This window comes from Dasypus novemcinctus, chromosome 16 (genome assembly GCF_030445035.2).
Source record: "Dasypus novemcinctus isolate mDasNov1 chromosome 16, mDasNov1.1.hap2, whole genome shotgun sequence".
In the NCBI taxonomy this organism is placed as follows: domain Eukaryota; kingdom Metazoa; phylum Chordata; class Mammalia; order Cingulata; family Dasypodidae; genus Dasypus; species Dasypus novemcinctus.
The window spans coordinates 26477324-26503188 of record NC_080688.1 but is presented as its reverse complement, the minus strand read 5'-3'; the positions used below and the strand labels follow the sequence as shown (position 1 = coordinate 26503188).

Sequence of the window (25865 nt, the reverse complement as noted above, 5' to 3'; positions counted from 1 at the left end):
CGCTCGTTGTGAACATACCAAAGATGTTCTGCTTCCGCGGGCTTTCAGGAGGGTTTCCTCACTTGGAGTTGATTGGCCTACTTTGCAAATGCTTTTGGTGTTACTGCTGATGGGCTCACAACACCCCCAGCCCCACTGAGTACTCCAGCAGTGCGGGATGGGGAGGGCCAGTGTGGGCAGAGGCTCTTTTATCTTTGCTCTGCTTTCTCAGTTATTTCCTATGAATTGTTTTTGGTTAAGAAATAGAAAAAGTCAGTGCTCACTGCAAGTGCAGATAACACTGGATTTTCGAGATGAAGAATTTCCTAGGGGAGCGTATCCTGAGGGCTGGTTTGGCTTTATAGGGTATGGCCATTGACCCACCCTTACCCTTCTGTTTCACACCTGAGGCAGCACTTTTGAGTCCAGGTCCTCATCGGGCCTGGAGGCAGCAGGTACCAGCCCAGTGCTGGGGTGCACCACCGTCCCAGTTCTTTCCTGGCATTCCCTCTTTCTACCCTCAGGCTGTGGGAGAGCGGCTCTGCTAACCTTCCTTGGCAGGACCGTGCATATCAGGGCTGGCCAAGCCCGCCAGCTGCCAAGCGGACTGTCACTTGGATGAACAATGGTGGCCGGCCCCGTGCCTCCTTAGCTACAGCTGGGACTCAGCAGAGAGCATTTCCATTGTCCAGAGGGAAATGAGGTGGATTATTTGTGTATGACTGCAGACAATAGTTTCTCTCTGCAGCTCCCCGAAGAGGGAATTAATGCAAAAGTAGCCAGGAGACTGTTCCTACTGTCTCAATCAGTTCTATTTAAAGAGGGGTTCATAAAATAGAAATAGTTATTGATTTTGATTCTTTAAATGAGATTAGGATTTGAATAAAATCATGAGTGTATTCAAGAGTTTTCATTGCTTATCCTCGAAAACCATGGGTTCGGTGTTTATTTTACATTTTTGGATAAAACTCTTTGCTTTTTCTCATTGACGCTTTTTATTTTAATTTTGGTTTACTCTAGCACACATTATTCCTCATTTCCCCACTAATTTGATATATATAATAAGGTGAATTTGTTATCTGCAGGAAAAGGGGAATATTTGAGCAGCTTCACACTACTCCAAGAGGTCATTTTATAAATAAGTTTGAAAAATATATTCAATTAAAACAAGATTAACTTTTCAATGAGCTAATGATCAGCCTTTAATTATCTGACAGACCTATTGCTAATTTAATATAAAACTGATGATTAAGGGCAAAGATTTTCTTATTTCTGTATATAAAAAAGGAACAGCAACGTTCCATTTTTATTTACTACCTCTATATTATGTCTGCCAGAAACATATGTTCTGCTTGATTTCATTTTCTTAAACATCTTTATGGTTCTGGAATACACTGTTTTCTAAATTAGGGCATCCTGTCAGAAAATTAATATAATGTTAGTTTGAAAATCACTAGGATGACCCTAACTTGAATAATCACAGTTTTTTCTATTCAGAATGTTGCTGCCAGTTTACATGGCTTATAATTCGCTTTTCTTGTAACTTCTTTTCACTGAAGCTGAAAATTGCTTTTTACAAGGCTGTATGAAAAGAGGTGAAACACTGGTCTTAGTCCCATCTGTAGCAGACAAGTGTGGGAAGCCATTAAACTTAGAATCTCACTATTCTCATTTTAAACTGGGAGTATTAATAGCTTTGATGCATGTTGCAGTGTTTTTTCTGAGGACCAATTGCTGTAATAGATATTATTGTGCACTGACAGTTGTAAAGTCCTAAATATTAGGCAGCTTTTTATTATTTTACATTGATGCTGAACTAAAAGTACAATTTAAATTTAAGGTGTTGTGTTGTTTCATCCATCCTGGTTACAGCAAATAATTTATAGTTTTTACCAGAAAGAATATGTTTGAAAATTGAGAGCCTTGGGTGTGCATTCTAGCTTCAATTTATTAGTTAGGAAGCTTTGGATAAGTCAACCTGCTTGGGTTTGGTTTCCTTGTCTATAAAAGGGAGATAATATGTACCTGGCAGGGTTATTATAGAGTTACAGATAATGAAGGTAACGTGCTAACTAAAGGATGGTTTCTGTTATATGTATATAGATAAAATATGAGTTATAAAAGCAGTGATCCAAATTCATGCAGTTATGGTCTTTCCCAAATTTTCTTTTCAGTGCAGGTAATGTTGGTGATTATTTATGCTCAAAACCATGAGCTGTTTATATCTAGCCTGTGCCATGATCTACAATTGGATAATGGGAAAGTCCTTGGGGCCCAAAGGGGCATGCACAGCCATGGCATGGCCATAGACAGTGGCATAAACATAGATGTAGGCAGAGATGTCGACCTAGATGTAGACATGGACTTATGTGACAAAGCTGTAAATGTGGACATAGACATGGATGTAGACAGATGTGGCAGTAGATGTGGACATTGACATAAACATGGTGTGATGTATCTATTGTGTCAACTCAGCCGGGTAATTGTGCCCAGCTATTTGTTCAAGCAAGCACTGGGCTAACTGTAATACAAGGGCATTTATGGACTTTAGTCACTATTGACTTTACTGTAGTGGTAATTATATCAATCAGGGAGATTGCCATCAGCAGTGAGTGACACTTAACCCAATCTGTTGAATCCCTTAAAATGGGAAGTGAGGGAAGCAGATCTGGCCCAGTGGATAGGGTGTCTGCCTACCACATGGGAGGTCTGCGGTTCAAACCCCGGGCGTCCTTGACCCATGTGGAGCTGGCCCATGCGCAGTGCTGATGCCACGCAGGGTGTCCCCACGTAAGGGAGCCCCACGCGCAAGGAGTGCACCCCGTAAGGAGAGCCGCCCAGTGCGAAAGAAAGTGCAGCCTGCCCAGGAAAGGTGCTGCACACACGGAGAGCTGACACAACAAGATGACACAACAAAAAGAGACAGATTCCCATACTGCTGACAACAACAGAAGCGGACAAAAAGAAGAACACACAGCAAATGGACACAGAGAACAGACAACTGGGGCGGGGTGGGGAGGGGAGAGAAATAAATGAAATAAATTTAAAAAAAAAAAAAGGGGGAAAGTGATTCCAGCATTGCGAGAGAATTTGTTTATGTATGTCTCAGTCTTTGGACAGCCCACATCTTCCAGAACTTGGAGCCCCTGATTGCAGCCTGTCTGCGGAACCTGGACTTGTGCATCCCCACAGCTGCCTGAGAGACTCTCATGGCATTGCATACTGTTGACAGATAGCTCTTCTTGATTCTGTTCTCTAGAGGACCCTGACTAATACGCATGGGCATAGACACAGGCATGGCCATGGCCATGTGGACCTAGACTAGGACATAGCCATAGGTGTGAATACAGCCATAGTCATAGATGTGGACATCGATGTGGAAGTAGTGATAGAAGTGGACACAGATATGTAGACAGACACGGTCATAGATGTGGACATGGTCATAGATGTGGACATAGACTATATATAGACACAGATGTGAAAATAGACACGAACATGGACAGAGACATAGGCTTGGTGGCTGGGAGGGGAAGGAGCCCAGGGGAAGACTTTAAAGACTATTCTTAGTGTGAATACTCTTAGTGTGTATTACAAGGAGAACTCTCCTAGGTGGAGGATGGTGTACAGGTGGATGGAGGGCAGGAGAGGAGGAAGGTCCTCTGCAGCTGGGCCAGGGTCGGGTACTGAGCTGACAGCACTTGTTGCTGGATGGGGAATCAGAGAACTGAAAAAGTTATACCTTTAGAATTGTGAGTTGCATAGTCAAATGCTGAAATTTGTGTTGTGGAACAAAATTTTATATTTCCAGTGGCAATTAACAGTTACTTATTATTATCCCACTAAGCTTTATGTTCTTCAAGGGCAAGATCTTCCTGATTCATCTTAGTACCTTGCTTGTGCCTTAGAGATGTAGGGTTAGGTCACCGTTTGGTTTGAATCTAAAGGTTTAATTATCTGCAGATTTTATTTTATTTATGATTATGATTAACGTAAGGAAATATTAGAGGTGGAGAAATTCTGAGAGGCTGCTACAAATAATCCCAACTGGCTTTTAATTTCTGGATCCATAAGATTTATAAAGGTATTTGACAATGTTATAGCCCATGAATATCTCCAGAAGCTGCTCTGCCATATCACAGATGGGTGGCCCTAAGCTGATGGCCAAGTGTGCAGATCTTTAATATTGAGCATTGACGAGCTGGGCTGGAGGAGGAAGACACCATCTTCTTTTGATGGACTTGACTTGTAAATCTACTTTCTCTGGTTTGTGCAGGACGAATTGGATGAACTCCGTGCTGAAATGGAGGAGATGAGGGACAGTTATTTAGAGGAAGATGTTTACCAGCTGCAGGAACTTCGGCGAGAACTGGACCGTGCTAATAAAAATTGCCGAATCCTGCAGTACCGTCTCAGGAAAGCTGAACAGAAAAGCCTGAAGGTGGCTCAGACTGGCCAGGTGGATGGCGAGCTTATTCGAAGTCTAGAGCAGGACTTAAAGGTAAGTGACAGGGAAGCACGTCCAGCTGAAGCTGCTGGGGATGAAATCTCAGATCCGAACACACAGAGACCCCATTTGCACATTCTTTTAATTCTTTTGAGTGCTTATATTTGTTGCACCAGATTTCAGCATAAACATTATTTTTTTAATTTTTAATTTTTAAGAATTTATTGAAGCGTATCACTCATACATAAACATACATAAACAATAAGTGTATAGTAATAGTTGTGAATTTACAAAACAAACATATAACATCATACAGGACTCTCATTCCTTACCCTACCACCAATACCTTGTATTGTTGTTAAACATTTTTAAATGATTAAAGAGCATTATCAAAATATTAATATTAACCAAAGTATTTTTCCCCCAACCCACCCTATTATTATCTTTCTGTCATTTATATATGAACATACATAAACAATAAATGTTTAGTAAAAATTGTGAATTTATAAGCAAACATCCATAACATCATAGAGGGGTCCCATATATCAAATCTCCACCAGCATCATACATTGTCATGAGACAGTTGTTAGAAATTGTGAAAGAATGCTGTCAGAATCTTACTACTTATTATAGTCCTTATCTTATATTTGGTGTATTTTTCCCCAACTCACCCTATTATTATTTTTTAAATATATTTTTATGACAGAAGTTGTAAACTTATAAAACAGTCATGCACATGTACAGAATTCCCAAACAACACCCCTCTGTCAACACTTCACACTGTGGTGGAGCATTTGTTACAGATAAGATACTATCATTTGATTGTTACCATGTCCATAGTATACATTTGGCATACATGTTCCATACTTCCCCATTATCCACACAGTACATCTTTGGCATAGATGCAAGAATATTATATTATTACTACTAACCACACTCCATAGGTCACTCCAGTTGTATTTTTCCCATGCTTCTCCACAATCCCACCACCCTGAAATAGTGATGTACATTTGCTCTAGCTAACAAAGGACACTCTTGCATCTATACCTTCAAACAAAATTCTCATTCACCTCTTGGTTTACTGTGCTATCCAGCTCCTAGATTATTCTCTAGCATTCTGTCAATTGGCATTTATGTACACAGACTACCATTTTCAGCCACATCCCCATTTATAAACTAGCTGTTACTCACTGTTTGTTACCCTCCACTCTATACATTTCCACAGTTTTACAGTAAAGCTAATTAAAACTTCTACATACATTAAACATCAGTAGTCCATCTCAGTCATCCTCTTATCTCCTTTAAGAATCCCACCACCTACCTCCAAGTCTTTAGATATTTTCTTACAATTTTTTCTAGAAGCTTTATGGTTCTTGTTTTTGTTTTTAGTTTTTTGATCCATTTTGAGTTATTTTTGGATTAGGTGTGAGATAGGGGTCCTCCTTTGGGGAATGGATTTCCAGTTCTTTCAGCACCATTTATTGAATGGACTGCTCTGCCTGAGCTGTGCTGGTTTGACAGGCTAGTCAAAAATCACTTGACTCTACATGTGAGGGTCTGTTTCTGAACCATCAGTTTGGTTCCAATTGTCTATGTGTCTGTTTTTATGCCAGTACCATGCTGTTTTTACCACTGTAGCCAGGTAATACTATTTAAAGTCTGGAGATAAGAGTTTGCTTTTCCTTTTTAAGATGTTTCTGGTTATTCAGGACCCGTTACCCTTCCAAATAAATTTGATAATCATGTTTTCAATTAAAAAAATGCTGATGGAAGTTTTATTGGGATTACATTGAATCTATATATCAATTTGAGTAGAATTGACATCTTAATGATACTTAGTCTTCCAATCCCTGAACATGGAATATTCTTCCTGTTATTTAGGCCTTTTTGATTTCTTTTAACACTGAGTTGCAGTTTTCTGAATATGAGTTCTTTATATCATAGGTTAAGTTTATTCCTGACTATTTGAGTTTTATCTGTCATATTTTTTTTTCATCACTCTTTTGACACTTTTAGTTACTGTTATTGATATAATCTTCGTTGCTAGACTCTCTACCAGGCCTCTCTCTCCTGTCTTTTCTTTTTAGACTCTAGCACACCCTTTAGTATTTCCTGTAAATCTGGTCTCTTGGTTAGAAATTCTCTCAGTTTCTATTTATCTGTGAATATTCTAAGTGCCCTCATTTTTGAAAGACAGTCTTGCTGGATATAAGATTCTTGGCTGGAAGCTTTTCTCTTGTAGTATCTTAAATATATGAGACCACTGTCTTCTTGCCTCCATGGTTTCTGGTGAGAAATCAGCACCTAATCTTATTAGATATCCCTTATATGTTATGCATTGCTTTTCTCTTGCTATTCTCAGAATTCCCTCTTTGTCTCTGGCATTTGACATTCTGATTAGTATGTATCTATTCAGGTTTTTTGGATGGGAGTACTTTGTGCTTCTTGGACATGGATATCTATGTCATTCTATAGGGTTGGGAAATTTTCTACCATTATTTCTTCAAGTATTCCTTCTGCCGCTTTTCCCTTCTCTTCCTCTTCTGGGACACCCATGGCACATATGCTTGCGCATCTTTTACTATAATTTAGTTCCCTGAGACCTTGTTAAATTTTTTCCATTCTTTTCTTCATCTATTCTTTTGTATGTTCACTTTCAGAGGCCATTTCTTCAAGCTCACCAATCCTTTCTTCTGCCTACTCAAATCTGGTATTGTATGATTCCAATGTTTTGTTTTGTTTTTTAATCCCCCCACCTTGTGACTTTTTTGGGTGTGTGCTGTCTGCTCTCTGTGTACATTTGCTGTGCTTTCTTCTGTGTCTGTATTTATTTTATTTACTCTCCCCCCCTCCCCCCCGTGGCTTACTTACTGTCTGCTCTCTGTGTCTGTTCACTGCGTGCCTTTCTGCATTTTTGCTTGTCTCCCTCTTCGTTGATCACCTTGCTAAGTCGGCTCTCCACGGTGCTTGCGTGCTGGCGGCACTCTGCAGTGCTTGCGGGCCAGGCAGCACTTCATTGCGCCCGGGCTGGTAGCTTTCCGCAGTACGCGGGCGAGCCTGCCTTCACAAGGAGGCCCTGGGACGCGAACCCAGGGCCTCCCATGTGGTAGACGGGAGCCCAGCTGATTGAGCCACAGCTGCTTCCATCCAATGGTTTTTTTAAATTTCCATTTATTGTACCTTTCATTCCTGTAACATCTGCTATTTTTCTGTGTATGCTTTCAAATTCTTCTTTGTGCTCATCCAGTGTCTTCTTGAGATCCTTAATCTCTTTAGCTATCTCATTGAATTTATTAAGGAAATTTGTTTGAACATCTGTGATTAGTTGTCTCAACTCCTTTATGTCATCTTGAGGCTCATCTTGTTCTTTTAACTGGGCCATTTTTCCTGTGTCTTGGTGTGGATTGTAATTTTTTGTTGGTGTCTTGGCATCTGGGTTACTAGAGTATGTATTCTGGGTGTAGTTTTTCTCTTTAGTTTAGGGTTTCCTGCCCTTTCTCCATTGCTGGTTGTGCAGTTGGAGCCAAGGATGTAGTTGGTGCTATAAGCTGTGGAGGCTCAAGCTGCCCTCATTGCCCTGGGACCAGTGAAGCTTCTCCCAACTTTATCCTTTTCCAGGGGTCAGGACAGAGTCACAGCTGTGTATAATAATCCAAGTCATGCAGGCCTAGACTGTAGTTGCCCAGAGAGACTGATGAAGCTTCATGCCCCTATCTCCCCTGCCTGGTATGGGAACGGAGCTGCAGGTGTGGGTGGTAATCTATGCAGTGCTGGTCCAAGATGACCGCAGTTGCCCCGGTAGACTTCCGATTATTCAGTCTGTGCCAGTCACATGTTGTGCAGTTACCTGGATAGGCTGGTGCAGGACCTGCCAGTTTCTTCCCTGCCAGAGTTGGGGCTGAAGCCTAGGCTAGGGCTGCAGGCTTATCTAGGGGAAAGAAACTGGTTCCCACCCTCACTGTGATTTTTGGTAAGCCTGGCTTCCCCTCATGCTGGGGTGGAGTCAAAATGGTGGCTATTAGCCTCTTTCCAACTTGAACAGGTTCAAATTTTGGCTGTTCTTAGGGTTATACTTTAGCCAGCTGAATTTACTAAACTGTAGTTGAAATCGGTGGCCAACCATCTCCTCCTTCCCTGTTTTTGGGAAATGGAGCTTCAAATTCCAGCCACAGAATAGCTCCTGGGGTGGCTTGTGCTGCCAAAGTAGGATAATCACCAGCCTCTGCGGCTTGGCCAGGAATTTCCCAGAGATGCTGTTGTAGGTCTCCCCAGGTTCCTCTCTGTCTGAGGTGGGGATGGGGCTTAGGCTAGAACTGCAATTTGATCTGGATGGAAAGAAGCTGGTCCCTACCAACACTGATTTTTAGTCCTCCCCGCTTCCCCTTGTGCCGGGTGCAGAGTTAAGATGGCGGCTACCAGCCTCTTTCTGACTTGGACAGGCTCAAACTTTAGCTGTTCTTAGGATTATACTTTAGCCTGCTGAATTTACTCATCAGTAGCTGAAGTTGGTGCCCAACCATCAATTCCTCCTCTGTTTTTGGGAAATGGAGCTTTCAATTCCAGCCCCAGAACAGCTCCTGAGGTGGCTTATGCCGCCAATGGAGGATGCGCACTGGCCTCCGGGCATGCAGTGCTCTACTTATGAATATTCTCTGTAGATGGGCAGTCTCCTCCTTCCATTCCTTCATGGATGTTGCAGGGTGCTCTTCTGGTCCCCTGGAGCCCTTGAGCAGGTGGTTCAGCTAGGTCCAGAGAGCTCTGGGTGTTTACTAACTGCCTTGTAGCAGGAGCTGACTCTAGGAGCGCCTTACTAGGCCGCCATCTTCATTATTTATTAATTTTATGGCTCCAAGGGCGATGTGTAGTCATAAGGCTGTTGACAACCCAAGGTTTCAGTCTATTATGATATGAGCTGTAATTTTAAAACCTAAGGATGAAATTGTAATAACAGATCTATAAGGAAAAAGAATTAATATCTGCCAGTTAGTCTGACAATTGGACATAAATTAAACAATTTCTCCTAAAGATCTGAACTATTTAAAAAGTTTATTGATTATCAGTTCATTTTAGTCAAGGGCCCCTCTTAAAGATTGACCATAATCACTTAACATTTTTGCGTTAAGTTTTTAGGATGCAGAAATCCTGTAACACCCCTAACCCCAGTGAGACTTGTAAAGCAGATAAACCATTGCTAGTAATTGTCTAAAGGGTCTTTGATGCCCACTGGCAGAAACAGGAATGAGGTGAAGAAATTCCAGACTTTATACCATTGCTCTCTCCATGGTCACCTTCTCTTGTGACCCAATTATCAGATAATTTATCTAGAGATGAATTATGCATAATTATGGGAGGACTTGTGAAATTTCATTTTGCCTTTCATTATGATAACAAGCAAAGAATTTCTGTAATTCTATAAAAGGTATTAGCCACTAACAAAATGTCATTCAACATGGTATAAATTTGGTTTATATTTCTTTTGCAAAGCTTCTTTCCTCGTTTGCTTTGAGAAAGTAAAAATGTTCGTCTGCCTTTAACGTTAACATCTGGTGTGGTAAACCAGAGTTCAGCTGATAATTTACAACTTGACTACAGTTAAACGTGTAAGGCCTACAGAATTATTTTATGTGTGTTTTTGTTTTAGTGGGCAGCTTCAATATTCCCAGTAGGGAGCAGAAATGTTGGTTTTTTATTCTTTATTCTTCTATCTTACTTTGTCACCTGAAGCAAGTGAGCCTGAGCTAAAGTGGTTTTCTTGGTGACATTCTATAAGGGAGTCAGGCTATCCAAAGTGGCTTTTTAATCAAGAGGAAGGTCATATTCTCCCATATAATGTGGCATCCATGTTTTAAGCTAATACCATCCTCCTTTAAAAGCAGGTTTGTTAACAATAGAGATAAATTAGGTAGTGGCAACTCCATATGCTTAGGTAAGAGGAGGGAAAAGATTTCTTTTTCAAAAGGAAAAATATATTACCTTGAAAGTACTTCTCAAAACATAAAAAATTTTTAAAAAATAAAAAATGTTTTAAAAGAGGGAGGTATTTTCCAGTAACCACTGGATTATTTTAGGCTCCCAAACTTTTTTCTTTTCTACCCCTGTAAATAAGTTTCACTCTTTGGCGATTTTCTTCACTCATTTAAGATAACATGCTATTCTAAGGTACAGCTTTCAGAGTCCACCCTCTGTACCTCAAACCCTACCCCATTCCTGCCAGAACCTGTGCTTCTCACCCCTTTTGCCCTCTCAACTGGGCAACTTCAGTACCCCTGGCCCCCTAAAAGCTTTGTGTGTGTGCGGGGAGGTGCTTAACTCTTAATTTACCATTGCCCCTGTGAGGGTTGGAAGACTCCTTGTAACCTTTCTGTGCAATATTTTTGTAATTCACTGCTACGTAAAAGGTGTTAAATGAATTTCAGCAGGGAAGGAGTTCACATAAGGAATAAACCTCCTCTACCACCAAAAAAACAAATAGGTTTGTTATATATTGCCAGGGTCTTTGCTGTTTGGTATAGCGTCCTATTACTTAATTATTCTGTTCCTGAAGTTGTTTGAATGTGCAGAGAGCTTCATATCCCTATGGTTGTTCTCTGTGCCTCAATACAGGTAGCCAAAGATGTATCTGTCAGATTGCACCATGAACTTGAAGCCGTGGAGGAAAAGCGGGCTAAAGCAGAAGATGAAAACGACACTCTCCGACAGCAGGTGATTGACGTGGAGATATCTAAGCAGGCCCTCCAAAACGAGCTGGAGAGACTGAAAGAGGTAATCCAGACCTGTCTGGGGATCTCTCCCTGGGGTTTAATTGTTAGGGGCGTCTCGTTCTTAAGTCCGTTGAAAGCAGGGGTCAGCAAGTGACAGCCTGTGTGACTGGCCATGAGCTAAGGATGGGCTTTACATTTTTATATAGCCTTGAAAAAAAACCAACACACAAAAAGCAGAGTTGGTGACCAGGAGTGCATGAGGCCACAGAACCTCAGATATTTGCTGTCTGGTCCTTCACAGAAGGAGTGCACTAAACCCAGTGTAAAACTATTTTCAATAACTTCCATTCAGATGAGCTGGCCATTAATTCCTTTTACGTCACAATGAGGTACTTTATTACAAGAATTAAAAATGTGTCTTCACTTCCAGAGAGCTGGAAAGTATGTTATGGTTATCTCTTCAAGCTGAGTAAACAAAGAATGTCTGTGTGCTGTCTATGTGTATTATTCAGCCAGTATAATTTAAATATAGATTATCTTTTATTTTAGAGAGTGCATGTGTTTCAGCAAAGCTGTCTGGAAAATGGACATATATAATTTACATTTGCATACAGAAAATGCACGTCCTGTTTTCTTGTTGACTTCTGCTATAAGAATGGAGCTGAATATTTTCTTGGAAGATAGCCCACATACTGATTCAATTAAAAACTCCTGGGAAGGAGACTGGGCTGCTAAAGCCAGCCCATTACCTAAGAGCTGCAGACCTCACTTAGCAGGGCATGTTTTCTTCAGATGAGTTTCCTGATTCGCCCAGCCATTACCTATCCATCCAGGTCAATTTGGCCCACATACAGCAAACAAATAAATGACCACTGTCACAAGTGCTGCTCCCGCTGGGATTCCCTCTCCACTCCTTCACTCTTCGCCGCACTGCTCTCCCTGAAGTAGCTTTTTTTTTGCACCTGGGTTCCCTCTGTCTGAAGCAGGCCCTTCAGATGCTCGCTCACCTTCAGCACCCTCCCTCATCTCCTGGGGTCTTTGCAGAAAAACCTCACCTCAGCAACCCTTTCCTCACTGCCGACCCCACCTGGCCGTCCCTGGTCACTTCCCATCTGACAGATGATGTGTTTTTATTCAGTTACTTGTGTGTTGTCACCACATCACCACGCTCTGTATGGTATTTAATTACCTGTCCTTTGTCAGTTCTTCCCTCACTGACACTCTGAAACGTGCACTCCGTGAGGACGGTCTTTGTGGCTCCCTGCGGAGTCCCCCTGTCCTAGAACCCCTGCTCCTAGCCTCACTCAGAAACGTCACGGTAGCCTGAAGGTTGAAGGAAGGGATGAGGACACAGCTGTGGGGCCAGAGCTCGCTGAGGGACTCAGCAAGATTGTGCTAAAGGGATCTGACTCTCAGAACTTTCACCATGAGTCACCCTCAGGTTTGACTCCGAGAACTTTCTTTCATCATGAGTCACTCTTGTGCCTTAACTCACACCAAACTTGTCCCCAGAGGGATTTCTCCTGTCTTTGTGCATCTTTTCCCTCTTTATGTACAATTCCTGGTGCCTGATTCCCCTCCTTTTCCTTTAATCTAAGTTTGCCAGAAGTTAGGCAGTAATGATTTATTTTCTTAAGATTTCTATACCTTGAGGGTATAGAAAACAATTTCAAAGTATGTTTTATACATTTTTATATGTGTGGGCAAATAAATATACATGTAAGCATATATTTTAAAGCAAGGAAAGATTGTTATGCATATATTTGAATGGATTTGTGTAGGACTTGTCATCAAGTCATGAATTACTCTTTGGGGAAAGAAATGGTGATCATCGGGGCTCTTGATATTCAAAGCAAGGTGAGAGGGGAGGCAAGGATCTTCAAAGAGTTGAGCTGTTGTTTCTGGGAGGTTGTGAGCAGTGGAGCCCATTCCTTCCATTGTGTGTTAGAATTACACAGTGAGGAATCACTCAGTCGGGATAAAAGAAGCATTTTACCTCCAGAATTGCAGTCAGACCGGTGGGACTGCATATTTACATCAAACTTTTAAACAAATGGTAAAACTGATAGGGGCCTCAAGAGGCTTAGCTGCTGGTGTATTATGCTGGAAGCAGAGGCTATTAGAAGCAAGCTATATAAAGGGTCAAAGGTGGCAGAGAAGATACTTACTGGAAAATGCCAGCTATTGTCTTGGTGAATGAGTTCTTTCTAGAAAAGCCAGAACAAAATTCACTCTGACTTCTGCCCTCGAGTAAGGATAATATTTTCTCTGTCCTGAGCTTGGCCTTTTATGGCTCACCTCTGAAGTTTTGTAACTGGATGCATGACATTCTGCAAAAGGAGAGGACAGCTCATGCATTGTGTCTGTGTCTCTAAGCAACAGAAGTAGCTACAGATGAATATGTGCTTCTTGGGCTCAGAGGACAGTAAAACAACATCTCCGTGCCTCTTCAGCTCTGGTGCGCCGGCTGGGCCTTCTCTGTCAAGCCCCAGATTGCATTTTCAGCTGCCTGGTTGATGTCTCCAGTGTGAATTTTTCCTGGCACTTCGGACTCAGTATGTGTCCAGAAACAGATTTATCACCCTCCGCCTCCACCCTACCTGCACTTTCTTCTGTCTTTGTGTTAATGGTACTGTTCTTTTAGTTCCCCAGGCTCAAAAGATTGCGTTTATCCTCACTTCTCTTTCTTTAAAGCTAAATACTTTAGGTTGTGCTTTTGAAGTATTGTATTTTTTCTTTCCACATGTGCGATACAACACGAGTGGACCTTGAAAATACTATGCTAACTGAAAAAAGCCAGGCACGAAAGAGGCCATACACACATATTGTATGATTCCATTTTTATGACATATCTGGTATAGGTCCATCCACAGAGACAGAAAACAGATCTCTGGTTGCCAGGGCCTGGGGAGATGTGGGAACGGGAGGGACTGCTTAATGGGTACTGCGTTTCCTTCCAGGGTGATGAAAATGTTTTGGAAGAAGTGATAGTTGCACAGCATTGTGAATGTACTAAGTGCTGCTGAATTGTTCACTTCTAAACGGCTTAGTTGTATGCTATGGGAGTTTCACCTCGATGAAACATTTTTTCTCTATTTCATCTATACTGAATGCTTGAGGGCTGGCCAAGGGCAGTCATCACCCTAAAGGCATATGCTCTTTCTAGTCTGCCCCTTTTCTGTTCTGTCCTCTATATCTCAAAATTCCGACAGTGTCAATCTCTACTTAAACTTGCCTTGGCTCCCGGATGTCCAGTTCATTAGCCTTTCCCCGAGGTTCGTTTTTGCCTGGCCCATCCCTGACTCCCAGCTATGTCCCATCTCTCCTGCTCCTCACTTCCCCTCCATCCCAGGCCAGTGATCCCCAGAGTGAAATGAGAGCAATTCAGAAGGATGACAGGAACTAATAGTGGCATGTTCTTGTGTCCTTGGAAAAGTCACTTCATTGATAGCTGAGATGACTAAGGCGCGCTGGCTGTGTTGACCGCCCGGTACTCTTCCTCTGGCCTGCCGGCTTCTTTCCTGTGCCTGTCCACTCCTCCTGCCCATGCGCCCAACACCTATGCACACCTCCACTTGTTCAAAGTTCACAACAGTCTCAAGTCTATTTTTAGTTATTTTTCAGTGTATTTCTTCTAATATTCATCTCTACCTATGACGAAAGAACCGTAAATGGTTGAAAATGGTTAACTTTCATTTCACCTTCTTAAAGATTGCCCAAATGCTTTCATTCAACAATAGTTCATTCTACTAAAAGTTGTTTTTGGAATATCTATTACACTCATAATAACTAGCCAAATTAGTTGGCCACTTGTAAGGAACAGAGACATGCTAGCGGTTATCCCAGCCAGCTGGAGCTGTTGAAAGAAACGACGGGGAGGCAAAGTAGTCAGATAGCACTTGTGGAATTGAAGCATCTTTCATCACCATTCAGGATATGCCATTGATTATTTGGGTTTGGTTGAGGCTTCTTTTGTGCCTAATTATTGGTCAGATTTTATAATCGTTTCTTGTGGGATTGAAAAAAATGTGTATGCTCTAATTTGGGGGCAAAGACTTTAGTTTAAAACCATTAGATTGAAGACTTTCAAACTTCAACCATAAGCCACAGGAAAAAATATATTTTGTGTCATCACTCAGTATACAAATATAAATAGAAGTTGTACAAAATAGTGCTTATCTTTGCCATATAGGATGTACTCTGATATTTTCAATTCAATTTAATTTTTTAATTGATGGTTATAGTCTGCTGGTTTCATTTATAGCCCATGAGTGGATTGTGGCAATTTGGGGAAAAAAAAATGTATTAGAACGTTTGTTAATTGCATTGTTCAAATGCTTGATATCCTTCATAGATTTTTTTCCCCACTAAATGTATCAGTTTATGCTAACATCACCCATAATGACTGTGCATTTTAAATTTATTCTTGTAATCCATCACATTTTGCTTTTTTTAGCTATATTTTTAATGCCTACAGATTTAGAACTGTTCTACCTTTGTGATGAATTGTTCCCTTATCATTTGGTAGTGACCCTCTTTATCTAATTTATTTTTTGCCCTAACGACTACTTTGTCAGCTTTTAATATCTAAACCAAATTACTTTGGGTTAATATTTGCCTGGTGTAACTTATCTGTGATTCCTTTAGTTTCTATTTTTCTTTGTCATTGTAGAATCTAAGAATCTCTTTTAAACTGGTGAGTTTAATCTGTTTATATTATGAATATTGATGTGTTTGAATTTGTTTTTATCATGTATTTTATGCTTTTTGTTTCTTTTTTCTTTGTTATGTTGCCTTCTCTTTTTTATTGACTTTTGAATTCTCTTGTTCTCTCTTTTAATCATTACTCATAGTGTTTAACCTGCGTGTTTGACTGAGTCTAAAAGCAATCATTATTTCTATTCTTCTGACTAATACAAGTATTTTAGAAAACTTCAACTCCAGTTAACTCCTACCTTTATGTTATTGTTATCTAGTATTTTAGTTTTATCTTTTAAAAATTATTCCCTTCAAGTTGACTATTTAATATTCAGTGCTTTAGATTCATCTACAGGTTTACCAGTTTACTTATTTATTCCTTCTGAGGGTTACTGCTATCTTCTAGGTTTAGTTTCCTTCTTGCTGCTATATTAATATATCTTTAGTATTTTTTTCAATAGGTGTTTGTATTAGTCAGCCAAAGGGGTGGTGATGCAAAATACCAGAAATGGGTTGGTTTTTACAAAGGGTATTTATTTGGGGTAGGAGCTTACAGATACCAGGCCATAAAGCTTAAGTTGCTTCCCTCACTGAAGTCTATTTTCACGTGTTGGAGCAAGATGTCTACTGATGTCTGCCGGGGTTCAGGCTACCTGGGTTCCTCTGGGCTCAGCGCCTCTGTTTTCTCCACAAGGTCAGCTGTAGACTATGAGGCAAAGGGCTCTGTCTCTCTCCCTGGGGGTCCAACTTAAGAGCAGCATCAAACTCCAACATCCAAACTCCAACATTAAGAACACTTAGCTCTGTTCTTTGCCAGGCCTTTTATCTGTGAGTCCTCACCTTTTGGTGGGTGGGGACTCAATGCTCAACTAGCACAAGAGGTTTATCTGATTACTTAATCAAGTAAACCTATGAATCCAATATAATCTAATATGCCCAGAGGAAAAGATCAGTTTACAAACATAATCCAATATTTCTTTTTGGAATTCATCCATAATATCAAACTTCTACAGTGTTGTTATCTGAAAATATTTTTTTCATAGTCATTTTTGAAAGATATTGAGTTGGGCATAGAATTCCAATACTAAAGATAGTAATTTTATTATCTTTTGGTTCTATTTTGTTTTTGAGAGATATGCTGTTATTATAATTGCCATTTGTTGTAGGTAATCTGTTTTTACTTTCTGGTTACTTATATGATTTTTCTCTTTGTGTATTCTGTAGTTTTAGCCAGATGTATGTAGGGTTATTTTTTTTTTTTTCTTTTGTTCAACACACATTGAAAATATGAGTGTTTGGCTGCCACGAAATCTGGAAAATTCTTACTCTTTAAATAGTATTCAGGAAAGAATTTATCTCTTTGAATAGTGTTTCTTTCATATTCTTTATTTCTTCAAGAATTCTTATTATATTGATCTTCTTTTTCTATCCTCCATGTCACTTTACTGTTCTTTTTTATTTTATTTATTTTTAATCTTTTCATCTCTCTGTGCTACATTCTGGGTAATTTCCCTAGTTCTGGTCCAAGTTACTAATTCTTTCCTTTTGTAAAGAAGAGCATTGCAGTTTTATTTATCCATTAAGTTTTTCAATGAGTTCAACTTTCATTTCTATAATTTTTAAGAAAACTGCTTGCATTAAGTATTTCTTCTTTCCTAATTATCTTTATCTTTCCTTTTAAGTCTTGAAACATTTTCAGCTTATTCTGTTTTCTCAACTTCTTGTTGGTACTAGTCCTTCTCTGTGTGATCTGGGACTTTCCCACACAGTGGAATTTATTATGGGCTCATCTTGAGTGGGAATTCCAGGGGCTCTGTCGAAATGTCCTTCTAGTGAGAGTTTTGCACTTGCCTTTTCTGGAAGCCTCACTTGTACCATTGGTTCAGGTACAACTCGTAGTTTGTGGTTCCAAATGGGTCACGTCAGTCTGGACATAAAACTTGGCATGTGGCCGAGGCCAGGGTCCTTTTACACTTTAAAGGAGATTTTGTCTACATCCAGAGCCCTGAGCAGAAGCCTACCTGACCACTTCCTGAGTGATTTTGCTCTCATTGGGGTACATCTCTTTGATGGGTTAGATGGGTGTGTGAATTGAGGCCTCTTCTCAAGCCCCCGACAGGCTAATTTCTGGATCTGGTAATTTCTACTCTTTTCCCCATCCCCTGACATATATCCTTGTGCTTCTACTCTTGCCTTCAATTCCTTCTTCATTTCTGTCACTTCTGTCTGGGCATCTTTCTACTTTTTTCTCAGCCATTGAGTGGGGACTCTTCTCTGTGTGACCTCACACTCAGACTATCAGGTGACCATGAAATCTGGAAGCATAAGTATACAGACAAAATAGATGGTTTACCTTGCTGTTATGCTACCAGAAAACAAAATAATAATATCTATTTTTCCAGAGTCTATGCTCCCCCCTCCTACTATGGGAAAGGACTTGCCAGGGTTGGCCAGCAGAAGGCATCTGCAGACAGGGTTCTCTACCTGGTAGTTGGTGGTTGACTTTGGGTCATTGCTGGCCCAGTTCACAGTGGACAAGGTAGGGTGGTCACATGGTACAAAGACATCCTGTGTGTTCATGTGGGGCAGGCCACTAGGACACCTCGGAAGGAAGAGAGTAACATCTGCTTTTATTCACTAGTCACAATAAATGACAGCTGTGGGGGGAGGTAACTAGCTCGACAACATGCATGGAGAGATATTTGGTGCCCTAAATGATGTCCCGGTTACGTGGTCTGCTAAACTAAATAAAATGGGATTGAGAGTGGGAGGATAAAGAATTAGGGTTGTCTGAGTAAGCCTCTTCTCAAATGCTGAAACTTGAGAAGAGTCTGGGTGTGTGTGTATACATGTGTGTATGGGTGTACATTTGTGTAACGTGTGCATGTGTGCACTTGTGCATATGTTTGTGTGTGCACTTCTGTGTGTATGTGTTTAACAGCTGGCATCTGGGGAGAAACTCCCTTCTTTGCTGCTGCAAGTGTGAGCTTTACTGTGTCCTTTGTCTAGATAGGAGGGCAGGAAACCGGATTGGAGATTGAGAGCTGAGTCAACCAAGAGATAAAAAAAATGAGGCAGGGAAATCCAGAGTTCAGAGGCCAGAGAGGTTTGTTCAGCAACTGCTGAAAGACCTGGCATAAATATTTTTCAGTGCTTATGCTGGAAACGGAGCAGTTTTGGTGGCTGGGAAGCAAGGGGGTGTGTTTTCAGTTAAACAGCCATAAATAGCACTAATAGCTGATTCACACTCTTGCCGGAGAGGATGCGAGGAGAGCGTCGCCATCTGTTCTGGTCACTCGGAAACCGTTTCTTGTCAAAATCAAGACTTCTTCAGGGTCTCGTGCTAGGCCAGTGAAGATGCTTTGGCCACTTTGCCGTGTGCCCTAGTGCTCTTGTCACACTGTCCTGTGTGATCCCCACCACAACAGTGTTCAGGCCTGCTTGTGTTTCTCCTTCCTGGTGAGTGGTGACTGCTTGCAGAGAAGGGGCACACCTTGCTCAGGTGTTTTAAAGACTTCAGTCTCCTAGGCTTGTGCTCTTTAAGCACCTAGGAACTATGTTCTGATGTCAAAGGAGTTTTTGTTTTTGTTTCTGTTTTTTAACCACATTGTGTGATTGTTTCTGGAGAAAAAGAAAATGATGACAAGGAAAAAAAAGAGAGACTGAGTGCAGGACAGGTGCACGAGTGGCGGGAAGGAGGAACTGGATTTGTCAGCTTGCTTCTACTGAGTGGAAGGCTAAACTTCAGGTTTGCAGAAGGTTATAGCCCAAATCCTGGAGATGCATTAGCTGACCCTTCTCCTTACAAGGAAATCAGGCAGCCAGTTAGGACCAGAGCTGGGGCCCAGTCTCTCTCCCAGACCTGTGCTCTAGATCTGCCTCCTCCTCTGTTTTTGACCTCAAAGGAAGAGGCTCGTTATGAGGCTCCAAACTCATCAGCTGAGTAGGGTGTCTTTTAGGGCAGGTGCCTGGTGTATGTGGGCACCAGAAAGGAATAAGTAACTATCCATGTTTCTTGTTCTGTTGGGTTGGTGAGGAAGGGCACCTGTATCTTTCTTTGACCCATTAATGCTTCTCTATAAAATTAATGTCAACTTTTAGAAGGATTTACTAAGCCATTTCTTTCATCTCTGAGAAAATTATAAGAGGAAGAAGGGGTAGGATTATCTTTGAAGTGCCGACCTCCCTTGTTCGGGGGTATCTGATCCACCACATAGCTCCCCCCAAAAATGGGCAGAAGGCCTGTCAGTGATCCTGAAGCAGTGACTTTTGGGAACGTTTGGCCGCAGATTCAAGTGTTCAAGATTTGTTATTAATTGTGGAGTAGCACTGGATTGGGAACCAGGAGACCTTGGTGCTCGTCCTGGCTTTGTACCAGTAACCTTTGTGATGGGGTGGGCAAACCCCCTAATTTCTCTGGGCCTTAGTTTCCCCATCTGTGAAATGAAGAGGTGGGACAGGCTGACCCCCGAGGTTCTCTCCCACTGTTTTCTTGGTGGTTCCGCGATTTCACCAAGCCCTCTCTGCGCTGATGACCAAATCTCATGGTGACACCGTGGACCGCTCTTCCTTTCTCTATCTTCAGCTCAGAAAGAGTTAAAACTTCAAGTAGATAAATTACACGAAATGTCATAAAATGCTGGTTTCATTCCTGAGCAATACCGAGAAGGATCAGAATGGATAATACATTTTTTTCCTCTTAGGTATGAAAGCTTTAGCTATTCCTCTACAGCACCTCTGCATGGGTTAAACCTTTCAATTCCTGGGGTATCAATCTGTACATCCTCACAAGGGGACCATCACAGTTGCCTCCTAACTTGCCTCTTTGGCCTCCTTCTTCTTTGTAGGCCAGATCTGGTCTTGTCTCCTCTGGGATAGCAGTCAAGACCCTCTACTGGGCAGTCCCAGCCTGCCTGGCCACCTGCCTCCCCCCGGAGCCACCTGCTGTGGCCTTGCCTCAATGCCCTTCTCTCTTCCCATCACAGGGCCCGACTTTGCGATATTCTTGCCCTCAGGCTTGGACCCCGGTTGCCTCCTCTACCTGTTGAGATCCTGCCCATTCTTTAACTCTCCCTGAAATGCCATCACCTCATGGAAGTCTTTCTTTTCTGAACTCTGAGTAGACTTTTTCAGATGAGTAAGCCAATAAGTGTTTATTGCAGAAAATTTAAATGATGTAAAAAAATCGGAGAGAGAGAAATTTCCTATAAATCTAACATCCCAGAGATATATCTGATTTTTTCATATGAAATGGGAAACAAACTATATAGACTTCTTAGTATATTATTTTGCATTTATTGATGTAACTTTTTATTTTGAGATAATTGTAGATTTGCATGCTGTTGCATAAAATAATAGAGAGATCTCCTATACCTTTTACCCAGTTCCCTCATATTGTAACATCTGGCAAAACTATAATGGTATATCACAGCAGGATATTGACCTTGAAAGAGTCAAGACACAGAACATCTCCAACACAAGGGTCCTTAATATTGCCTTTTTATAGCCACATCCACCTCCCTTCTTTCCAACTCTTTAACCCTTGATTACCACTAATCTTTTTCATTTCTATTATTTTATCATTTCAAGAATGTTATAAAAATGGAATTATAGGGTCATATTGACTTTTTTCACTCACTGTAATTCTCTGAAGATTCATCCTAGCTGTTGCTCGTATCAGTAATTTATTCCTTCTTATTGCTGAGTAGTATTCCATGATATGGGCATATCACAGTTTGTCTAACCGATCATTTCTTGAAGGACATCTGGGTTGTTTTCAGTTTGAGGCTGTTACCAATAAAGTTACCATGAACCACTGTGTGCAGGTTTTTGTGTGAACATGAGTCTTCATTTCTCTGAGTCAAATGCCCAGGTGTGCAGTTGCAGGGTTGTAAAGTAATTGCATGTTTCTTCACATTTCCACCAGTTTCTCTGCATCCTCACTAGCATTTGGTGTTGTCATTGTTTTTCATATTAGCCACTATGATAGGGAATATTTCATTGTGACTTTAATTTGTGTTTCCCGCTTGGCTAATGATGCTGAACACCTTTTCATGTGCTTATTTGCCATCTGTCTATCTTCTTTGGTGAAATGTGTCTCCACATCTTGCCATTTTCTAATTGGGTAGCTGATTTTTATACTTTTTTTTTCTAGGGTTTTGAGAGTTCTTTATTCTAGAAAATAGACCTTTGTTGGATATGTGGTTTACAAGTATTTTCTTCCACTTTGTATCTTGTCCTTTAATCTTCTTAACAGGGTCTTTCATAGGGTAAAAAGTTTTTAAATGAAGTTCAATCATAAATATTTCCTTTTATGGTATCAAGTCTAAGAACTTTGCTCCCATGTTTTTCTTAAAAATTTTATAGGCTTACATTTCTTATTTAAGTCCGTGATCTCTTTAGAGCTATTTTTGTATAAGGCATGAGACATAGATTGAAGTTCATTTTTTTGCCTATTGATGTCTAATTTCTCTAGCACCATTTATTGAAATGACTATCTTTCCTTCATTGAATTACTTTTGCTTCTTTGTTAAAAATCAGTTATGCGTGTTTGTGTGGGGCTATTTCTGGTTCTTTGTTCTATCGATTAATGTGTTTATCCCGTGGAGCCACACAGTTTTGATTATTTGGCTATTTAATAAGTCTGGGATTTTGATAGACTGATTCCTCCCACTCTGTCCTTTTTTGTTGTTGTTGTTGCATCATCTTGTTGTGTCATCTCTCCGTGTGGGTGGCACCATTCTTGGGCAGGCTGCACTTTCTTTCACGCTGGGCGGCTCTCCTTACGGGGCACCCTCCTTGCACGTGGGGCTCCCCTACGCGGGAGACACCCCTGCATGGCACGGCACTCCTTGCGCGCATCAGCACTGCACATGGGCCAGCTCCACGGGTCAAGGAGGCCTGGGGTTTGAACCACGGACCTCCCATGTGGCAGATGGATGCCCTAACCACTGGGCCAAGTCCGCTTCCCTCTATTCTTCTTTTTAAAAATTGTGCAAACCATTATAGTTCCTTTGCCTTTCCATAAACGTTTTAGAATAAACTTGTCTGTATCTGAAAAAAATCATGCTGGGATTTAGATTAGAATTGTAATAAACCTCAATTTGGGGAGAATTGACATCTTTACTATATTGGAATCTTCCAATCCTCAAACATAGTGTATCTCTCCATTTAGAGCTTTGATTTCTTTCATCAATGTTGTGTAGTTTTTAGCATACAAATCTTGTACTATGTTTTATTAGATTTATACCTAAGTATTTTATTTTTTGAGAAATTGTAAATACAGTTGTACTTTTATTTTTCATGACTAAGTATTCATTGGTACTATATAAAAATATGACTGATATTTATATGTTTATCTTGTATCACGTGACCTTGCAGGGCTCATTGGTCGTAGAAGTTATTTTTGTAGATTCTTTAGGATATTCTACATAGACAATCATGTCAACTGCAAACAGAGACCATTTTATTTCTTCTTTTTCAATCTGTATGCTGCTTATTTTCTTTTCTTGCTTTATTGTACTTCCCAAGATTTTCCAGCACAAGGTTGAAAAGAGTGGTAAGAACAGACATCTCTGCCTTGTTGCTGATCTTAGGGATAAAGTATTCAGACTTTCACCATCAAGTGAAAAAGCTAGCTATAGATCTTTTTGTAGGTACTCTATATCAAGTTAAGGAATTTCCTCTCTATTTCTGTTTGTCTGATAATTTGTATCATGAACGAGGGTTGAATTTTGTTGAATGCTTTATCTGCATAGATTGGCATGATCATGTGACTTTTTTCTTCTTTAATCTATTAATATGGTGTATTACAATGATGATTTTCAAATATTGAATTAGTTTTGTATCCCTAGAATAAACCTCACATAGTCATGCTGTATAATTCTTTTTATAGATTGCTGAATTCTGTTTGCTAATATTTTGTTAAGCATTTTTGTGTTTCCTTCATGAGAGATATTTGTCTGTAGTTTTGTACTGTCTTTGTCTGGTTGGTATTAGTGCAATATTAGCTCCATAAAATGATTTGAAAGTGTTCTTTCCTTTTCTGTTTTCTGGAAGACAGTGTGTAAAATTGGTGATAAGTTTTCCTTAAACATTTGATAGAATTCTCCAGTGAAACCATCTGGGTCTGGAGAGTTCCATTTTGGAAACTTTAAAATAAAATTTAATTTTCTTAATAGCTAGAGGATTATTCAAATTGTCTGTTTATATTGAATGATGTCTGGTAATTACATTTTTTGAGAAACTGATTTTTTTTCTAAGTTGTCAAATATTTGTGTGTAGAGATATTAGTAGTATTTATTGTTATCCATTTAAAATCTGCTAGGTCTATTTCATTCCTGATATCGGTAAATTGTGCCTTCTCCCATTTTTTTATTTGTCAGTCCCACATGGGACCATGTGGGAAGGAGGTACCCTACATAGCTTGAGCCACCTCCACTCCCTGCTTGTTGTGTCTCTTATTGTGTTTACTCATGTGTCTCCTCCCTGTGTCATCTTGTTGTGTCAGCTCACCACACCAGCCCATTGTGCCGGCTTGCTATCTTGATTGTCTTCTTTAGGAGGCACCAAGAACAGAACCTGGGACCTCTCATGTGGTAGGCAGGTTCCAACTGCTTGAACCGTATCCACTTCCCTTATCATTAAATTTGAAGTGAGTGAAAATGTCTTAATTCCCTTTCATTCCTGAAAGATATTTTCACTGAGTAAAAATTCTGGTTTGACAGTTCTTTACTTTCAGCACTTGAAGTATATCAGGTCCCTTCCTTTGGCCTCCCTGATTCCTGATGAAAAATGCATGTAATCTGAGTTATTTTCCCCTTAAGGATAAGGTGATTTTTTTTCCTGGCTGCTTTCAAGATCTTTTTTTCTTTGTCTTTAGTTTTCAGAGGTTTAATCTTGATGTGTCTTGGCATGGATTTCTTCTTTTTTTTTCTGTTTGGGGTTCACTCAGGTTCTTGATCTGTAGGTTTATATCTTATTGAATTTAGGGAGTTTTCAGTCATTATTTCTAATTTTGGATCTTTTGTTATAGCTCCCCAGGTACCTAAGACACTGTTCACTTTTTTCCAATCTATTTTCTCTCCGTTGTTTTTTATTAGGTCATTGCATTGTTCTATCTTCCAGTTCATTGATTCTTTCCTCTGTTCCCTCTATTCTGTTGTTGAGCCCATTCACTGAACTTTTTATTTCAGTTTTTATGTTTTTCAGTAAAAAATTTCTATTCGATTCTTCTTTATAGCTTCCTTTTCTTTGCCAAGACATTGTTTCTTTGCTGAGGCTTTCTGTGTTTTTTGTTTGGTTTGGTTTTTCATTCATTTAAGTGTGTTTGTAATAGCTCATTGAAATATTTTTATTGAGGCTGCTTTAAAATCTTTTGTTAAATAAATCTAACATCTCTATCCTCTTGGTGTTGGCATCTATTATTTGTCTTTTTTTTACTTGATTTGAGATCACCTGCTTCTTGGTGCAATGTGTGATTTTTGATCAAAACCTGGACATTTTCATATTATGTTATGGGACCCTGACTCTTATTTAAATCTTCTGTTTTAACTGGTTTCCTCTCACATTGCTCTGGCAGGAGAAGGATGGGCATCACCTCATAACTGCCAAGTAGAGGTACAAGCCACCTTCTTTGACACCTGATGGGGGCTCCTCATTACTGCAGGTGGGCCTGGGAGTGCTGACTCTCCAGTAGGCCTCCTATAGCACCAGTTCGGCTCCAAGTCTGGGATATACGAGGCAAAAAGAAAGTGCAGGGAACTTACTACCTTATTCCTTGGGTTCCGAGGTCCCAAGCTGGCCGGTCGTCTTCTACCTTTCAGAGCCTTCTTGTATTTCCTTTTATATATAATGCCATGTTTTTTAACTGTGCTTAGTGGTAGGAATAGGAAACAGTAAGTCTATTTCATCTTTCTGGAAGTGGAAGTCTTTTAGTATATTGTGTTAAATTGAATCTTTTGTGAGCACTTTCTAATAGTCTTCTCTGTTCTTCAGCAATGTGACTTTCAATACCTATGTAGAACTCTCTTGTTTGAATACAC

General features: G+C 40.4%; 1 protein-coding gene across 3 annotated transcripts in view; it reads left to right on the top strand.

Moving 5' to 3' along the window:
• The window catches only part of MTCL1 (microtubule crosslinking factor 1), a 134594-nt gene that overhangs the window by 4371 nt on the left and 104358 nt on the right, over window positions 1-25865 (top strand). For all 3 annotated transcript variants that reach the window (XM_023585383.3, XM_058277376.2, XM_004481100.5), the window contains exons 2-3: window positions 4253-4477; window positions 11027-11185. In XM_023585383.3, the coding sequence (XP_023441151.2) occupies window positions 4253-4477; window positions 11027-11185 (384 nt within the window). The remainder of the gene's footprint in view (window positions 1-4252; window positions 4478-11026; window positions 11186-25865) is intronic.